At 48.6% G+C, this 6,987-nt stretch overlaps 1 protein-coding gene across 1 annotated transcript; it reads right to left on the bottom strand.

Annotated features, from left to right (window-relative positions):
* Positions 1-3,263: 3,263 nt before the first annotated feature.
* Positions 3,264-6,542, bottom strand: sox9a (SRY-box transcription factor 9a). Its single transcript, XM_028964232.1, has 3 exons — positions 5,853-6,542; positions 5,514-5,761; positions 3,264-5,422 (listed from the first exon to the last, which is right to left on the bottom strand). The coding sequence occupies exons 1-3, from the start codon at positions 6,278-6,280 to the stop codon at positions 4,629-4,631; spliced, it is 1,470 nt and encodes a 489-aa protein (XP_028820065.1). The 5' UTR covers positions 6,281-6,542; the 3' UTR covers positions 3,264-4,628.
* Between the last annotated feature and the right edge of the window lie 445 nt (positions 6,543-6,987).

Below are 6,987 nucleotides of genomic sequence, written 5' to 3'. Positions count from 1 at the left end.
CTCTGCCAGTTCTGCTGCCACCGACTGTGCTGGGATGGTTTCCGAGTTGGGCCCATCCGTGTGCCTTGTGTATTTACCCAGGGAAAGGCCGACAGCATTGCCCTCTGGGAGATAATGTGGTGTACACAAACAGAAAGAAGATCCGTGCGGTTTGCGGGAGGGGGTTGGGGGGGGTGCCGAAGAAGAAGAGACCAGGTCCAGAAGCGGTGCGGGACGCCCGTCAGGGGGGCGGCGGTGGTCCGTCCGTTGGGTTTATTTTCGTTTGGATGTGAAAGATTGGCTTTCGGTGGAGGAAATATTCCGTGAAACTCCATCCTGACCACAGCCGACCTCATTCTCCTGACTGCGCAGGCCCTGTCCTGAACACGTGGCAGGTGAATCTGGGCTAGTTCTGCTCGTCTTATTCTTTGGTTAGGTTCTGTTGTCGACCACGGTCCTCGTCTGAAAAACCCCAGGCGCTGAGGGAACTCCAGGAGAACGATCACATGTGCAAAAAATAATGAAATAAAAGCGGATGATGGTGTTTACTCAATCGCTCTCAGTCTGTCTATTGCGCTGTCCCAAGACGGTTGCCCTGGACACGGTTTCCGGTGGCGTGGGCGTCCTGTTGCCAGGAGAGGCCCGTGATCTCTTCCATCCCTTCTCAGCTTGTGTGAAGAGCGTTTTTTTTTTTTTTTTCTTCCTCGGACGTTCGGCCCTCTGCTGATATACAGTTTCCTTTGAGTCCGGCCGGGCCTTTCTGAGGGCTGGGGACGTTTCAAAAGAGAGGAAATGGGGGAGGAGCCGAGGGGTCAAATGCTTCCTTTTGTGCGTTAATCGGGGATAATGACAGTGGACCAATGCAGTGTGGGGGTAGAGGGATGATTCCCTTTGAGCCAGATGGGGTAGTAGCATTATTATTATTATTATTATTATTATTAGTAGTAGTAGTAGTAGTAGTAGTATTTCTTGTCCTTTTACCACCAGAGAACAGATGATGGTGGCCACAGAATGAGGAAAAGTACCTAAGTGACTGTCTAGCTAGACCCTGAAAATGCTCTTTGCTGATGTCTGTTAATGACTTGGCTTCAACAGTAGAATTTTTTTGTTAATTATTGTTTGTTTCCATCCTTCTACTATTTTTAGTTCTTGTTTGTTAAATTGAAATACTGTTATTGGACGGACAAACAGAATGGGCATTTTTTTAAAAATCCATCAATTTCCATCCATGTTCATTTGTTGTCCATTTTCATTGTGCACTGTCATTAGTTGTATAGTTATATGTGCATTTGGTGATATATTTCAGCATTTTTATGACTGGGTAGCTAAGTGGGAAGTTGCCAGGTTCTGATCTTTGTTTTTTTTTTTTTCTCCCCCCCAAAAAAAGTTATTTTGCATTTAAAAAGGCTGCCCAATGGGCTTTGGGAGGGGGCAAATTCCCTGTGGGTCCTCTCTCCGGAATATTAATGAATTTCTCCTGGGAAAAGTGCCTGTGGAATGAAGCAGGGGGTGTGTCTTCCACACACACACACACACACACACACACACACACACACCCATCACCAACTACCACCCTCCCTCCCCCTCCAACTCAGCTGTACACTGGGAGCGTGAGGCTGCATGTGCCGGTGCTCGCTGTCGCCTCTTTAAAGAGGAAGACCGGGGAGTGCACCAACTTTTATCGAGCCCGGGTTGTCCGTGTGGACTGATGTCTTCATAAGATTCCCACGCCTCCCCCTGCTTTATGGGGTTTCTAGCACATCACCAGTGGTTCATTCTTCAGCAGGTCAGGTTCTTTCAAGAGTTCCTCGTTCCATCGGCTTTGCCTCTGACGAGGTTTCGTCCCACCAAACTTTGAAAAAGTCATAGAAAAAAAAGAAAGAAAAGAAACGGTCCTATTTTTAGATGATGCTTTTTAAATTTTGCTGATGGTCTGCACCGACAGACCCTGATCATAAAAACGAGAGTCAAGTACAACATCATGATGCTACTCATCCACTCAGGAGGACCGGTTGGGTTCCTCCTCGACTCTCAGGGAAGAAGGTGGACAGCTATGTCAAAGGTTTCAAACAAGTCAAGGTGAAGATGTCTCAATTAGACAACATATATACACCATAGATGGATAGATAGGTTGGTTGATTGATTCAGGTGCCTCCAGATCCATTTAACCTCAGTCAAGGTATAATACCACGTTTTTCCAGGTTCTGCAGATGTGAGGAAGCCGAGCGCTTTCCTGTTGCTGCTGCAGGGGCCGGCTGGTTTTATTACGGCCGGTCTGGTGAGATTCGGGTGGACACCTTAGGCATGACGCCCTGGATGGCGAAAGGTGCAAAAAGGAGGAGGAGAAGGAAGAGGGGGCCTGCCTGTCTACCATCCCTTGCCTCGAGCCCTGATGGCTTTTACAGACGACTGGAGATGCCTCTTTCTCCCCTCACGCTGGCCATTTCTTGTTGAAGAAGTCTGTCTGTTCTACTGTTGCGATTTGAGTCATGTTTACCTTCGCCACCACCAACCCGGCGGACAGCAGCGTGGTAAAACTGGCTATTTCAGGTTTGACGGCAGAACCCAGTGTACCGCAGTGTATTTCCTCCCAAAAAACACACACTCTCAGTATCTATTAATAAAAACAAAAGCCTTCTTTGTGACCCTTTGTTTAATTGGTTACTTATGCGTCCAATCAGTGCATGTGACCCCCTTTATTTGAGGTTAATCTTGGCGATCGGCTCTAATTGGAGGACAACTTATGTGCACCTGAAGCTACAAAAATGTGCGAGTCATTTACACAATTGCTTCATTTAAATTCAGGGCGTGGCAGTGAAAAGTGATTAGTTGTCACATGTGACACACCACAGCACGGCGCGCACGGTGCACACAGTGAAATGTGGTCTCTGCATTTAACGGAGCAGTGGCCGCCCAGGGAGCAGTGTGTGGGGATGGTGCTTTGCTCTGTGGGCTTCGAACCGACAGCCTTCTGATTACGGGTCCGCTTCCTTACCCGCTCGACCCCGGTGGGGTGTGGGTAAGTGTGTGTAAACATGCTTCACACTGCGTGGGTGAGATGCCGAGGGAACACGATGCCTCTGGAACAACGAGCTTTGTCAATATTTCCCTTCTCCGACTTTTGTGAGGTATCAGTGTGAGTGGATCTCTGAAACATCCTATTCTTTTTTTTTCCTGTTTTGAGAGCTAGGAGACCTACTCTGTTTTAAATAAAATTATTTTTCTCTGCAAGTTGGAGATTGTGTAGCGAAAGTGTGAGATAGCGCCACAAACCAGTCAACTTATTTCCAAATTATCCTCTCTTTTATTCCAAATACCATACAAAAGTTACACCTGTATAGAAAATGCTGGTATCTCCATTAACAGAAGATGAGATGTAAAAAGTTGTTTTTGTACAATAACAAGAAATAAAAATATGTTGTTTTTTTTTTCCAGTTCAGCAAGCCTCATCGTAGCAAATTTCATCTCAAGGTTCATTTTGGAAACAATCCATACAAGACCGGAGACAAGAACAAGGAACAAATAAAGATTTAAAAATATATATAAAAAAAATAACCCATCTACATACGATAAATAAAACGTGTCGGTTACAATCTGTACCATCTGAAAGTAAAAGCCCTCTAGCTGCAGGAGCGGATGGCTTATACGTCATTTTGTTTCTAGAGGGCGACTTAAGAAAAAAACTAAACAATAAGAATAATAATTACTTGTATACTATGTATTATCAAACGCATAAAATGCAAAATAATTACTTTTGAGAATAAAATTAAGGCTAATAAATAAATTAAAGGTTTAAACAGTGGGGGTTGGCTGCAAGATGGCCGCAGGGGACGCTGAGAGGTCAAAGGGCACTTCCTGTGGCTGTCTGACACATGCTGTCCAACAGTTAAGTACAATCTCAGCTGTAGCTGCTCCTCCATGGCTCTAGAACCAGTTCAGATGATAGGCACTGGTGGTGCGAAAGGCAAGGGGGGGGGGTTCTTAAAAAAAAAAATGCAGACATGTTATTTAAATGTTGGGATTTTGTTACAATTGTTACATGAATTAGGACAATATGACATGGCAATGGCACTTAACACAATTATAAATACTCGAGACAAAACTAATACGCATCGTTGGAAAAGAAGAAACTACAGTTAAAGTGAAAAGTAAAAAAAAAAAAAAATTTAAATTAAAACTGCCAGGAAATTTGACCATAATAGACCGCACTACTAAAGAGTGGTTTAGAGCTAGTTTAAAGGGAAAAAGGTATCTTTCTACATTGAGAGTCCCTCCAAACCATCTTTCCAGAAGAAATGTAAGAGAACATACACAGTACATACTAAAGGATCAATAATCAATAAGTCCTCACAGAGGATTTCTTTCTCTTTTTTTTTTTCGTAATCAAGGCTATAAAATATATATATCGTCACGACTCCAGGCAAGGAATAAAAAGGCACGGTGTGAGCCATATAGATTTCAGTTCGCCAAAGTCCAGCTTGTATCTACGACGTCTACGTTTCCTCGTCAAGTGTCAGTCTAACTGAGAGAGCAGCTTGGATGGAGCCACGCCTTTCAAAGTCTCTTCCTCTCTCATTGTTCGGGTCACACGGACCTGGGTCTCTACTGCATACGTGAGTTTGTGTGTGAGTGTGTGTATGCGTGTGTCCTTAAGGCCTAGACAGCTGCGTGTACACCGGCTGCTGTTCCCAGTTCTGGGGGCTGTGGTTGGGCTGGGGGATGCTGGGGACCCCTGTGGTGTCTGCGATTGGGGTGTACATGGGCCTCTGGGTGGGGCTCATGTAGCTGAAGGTGGGGTAGAGGCTTGAGCCCTGCCCTGTGGCGTGGCTGTAGTAGGAGTTGGCGCCGCCCTGGTGGTCGGTGTAGTCGTACTGCGCCCGGGTGATGGAGGGGTAGGTGGAGGGGTAGTGCTGGAGGTTGAAGGAGCCGTAGGTGACGTGCTGGGGGGAGCCCTGCTGCTCGCTGTAGTGGCTGGGGCTCAGCTGCTCCGTCTTGATGTGGGCGGCGGACCTCTGCTGGCCCTGGTCGGGCCCGCTGCCGCCTAGCGTGGTCAGAGAGTGGCCCTGGCTGGAGTTCCCGGGGCTCTGGCTCGGGTTCTTGGGCATCCAGCCGTGCCCGGCGCCACCGGCGGCCTGCTGGGCGACAGCAGGGCTGCTGATGCCGTAGTTGGCGGTGTAAGACACCTGGCCGGCGGCGTTGGTCACCGACACGGCCGGGTGTCCATTGGGAGGCAGGTACTGGTCGAACTCGTTGACATCGAAGGTCTCGATGTGCGAGATGACCTCGTTGCTCAGCTCGCCGATATCCACGTCTCTGAAGTCGATGTTGAGCTGCCGGCCGGTGCCCTCCTGCAGGGGGCGACCCTCTCGCTTCATCTCCACCTTGCCCGCCTGCACGTCGGTTTTCGGGGTGGTGGGAGGGGTGGGAGGACCCTGGGACTGGCCTGCGTGTCAGAGAGTCAGACCGTTTCACAGCTGCACGGCGTCACAGCACACGGAAACGAGTCAGGGATGGAAATAAACTCACACCCTCACCTGAGTGCTCGCTGGGGGAATGCACCTCGCCCATGCTGGAGGCGGGAGAGTCGGCCTGCAGCGCCTTGAAGATGGCGTTGGGCGAAATGTGCGTCTGCTCGGGGCCGTCCTCCGACTCGCCCTGGCCGTTCTTCACCGACTTCCGCCTCCGGGGCTGGTACTTGTAGTCGGGGTGGTCCTTCTTGTGCTGCACCCTCAGGCGCTCCGCTTCCTCCACAAAGGGGCGCTTTTCCACTTCGTTCAGCAATCTGTGCATTGGCCAACATTCAGGAATAAATGGTTACATGCAATCTGACACGAACCCACTAAACATGCATGCTGGTCTGAGACTGGCTTTACCTCCACAGTTTGCCCAGGGTCTTGCTGAGCTCGGCGTTGTGCAGGTGGGGGTACTGGTCGGCCAGCTTCCTCCTGGCGGCCTGCGCCCACACCATGAAGGCGTTCATGGGTCTCTTGACGTGCGGCTTGTTTTTGCTAGATCCGTTGACACGGACCGGCATGGGCACCAGGGTCCAGTCGTAGCCCTTCAGCACCTGGGACACCGCCTCGCGGATGCACACGGGGAACTTGTCCTCCTCGTCCTTCTTGAACTCCCCGTCCGGGCCCATGACCCGGTTCTCGGCGGGCCGGGTGTTCTCGGCGTCGGAGCCGGAGCCGGAGGGGCACGGGGAGCCGACGGACTCCTCGGACATGGTCGGGCTGGGGGCGTCAGATAGACATTTATCATGCTCGTCTGACATCTTCAGGAACGGGTCGAGGAGATTCATGCGAAAAACTTGGTTGGACAATTCCAAAAAAAAAGCAAAAGAAAAAAAAAGTTTGCAGTCCTTTACAAACAAAAAAAAGGCTCAAAATAATTGCTATGAAGTTTTTTTTCTCCTTAAAAAATGTCCACGCAAGCCTCCCGCAGAAAAAAAAGAGAGATCTTATTATCGCATGCTTTCTGCTCGTTTTCTTTTCTCTTTTCTGTTTCTGCACGGAGAGTTGTCTTCTCCCGTCTCTCCTCCTGCGATAGTCCCACCAGAAGAGCGCCCGCGGTTTTGCGCGATCGGGGCTGAGCGGGAACCTTTTATAAAAGAGAGTCTGGGCGGGGCTAGACTCTCTGACGTCACCCAATCCGCGCCCGAGGCTCCGCCCACCGCGCCGAGCCACGACCGACGCGCTTTCTGCCTTTGAAACTGGGACTCGGAAAACTGCGCATAGAAACTTTTATGTACACATTCCATATTGAACAAGCAAAAATTGTAAACACATTATTGGGACATATATTTACACACACTGACAATTTAAATATTTAAATTGATTTAAATTGTATATTTATTCACCTTTTTATTTAAATTTGTTTGTGTTGAGCTAACACGGCAGTTCAGGCTTAACACACGTCAGATTCATCTCAGATGCGATTCATGAAATTTATGAATTTCAACTCTATCAGCACAAATCAGATTTCTAAACTCTTTATTGACAGACGAAA

The sequence above is a fragment of the Denticeps clupeoides genome, chromosome 2 (genome assembly GCF_900700375.1).
Source record: "Denticeps clupeoides chromosome 2, fDenClu1.1, whole genome shotgun sequence".
NCBI classification, from domain to species: domain Eukaryota; kingdom Metazoa; phylum Chordata; class Actinopteri; order Clupeiformes; family Denticipitidae; genus Denticeps; species Denticeps clupeoides.
Note: the sequence above shows the minus strand (reverse complement) of the source record. Positions and strands in the feature narration are given on the sequence as shown.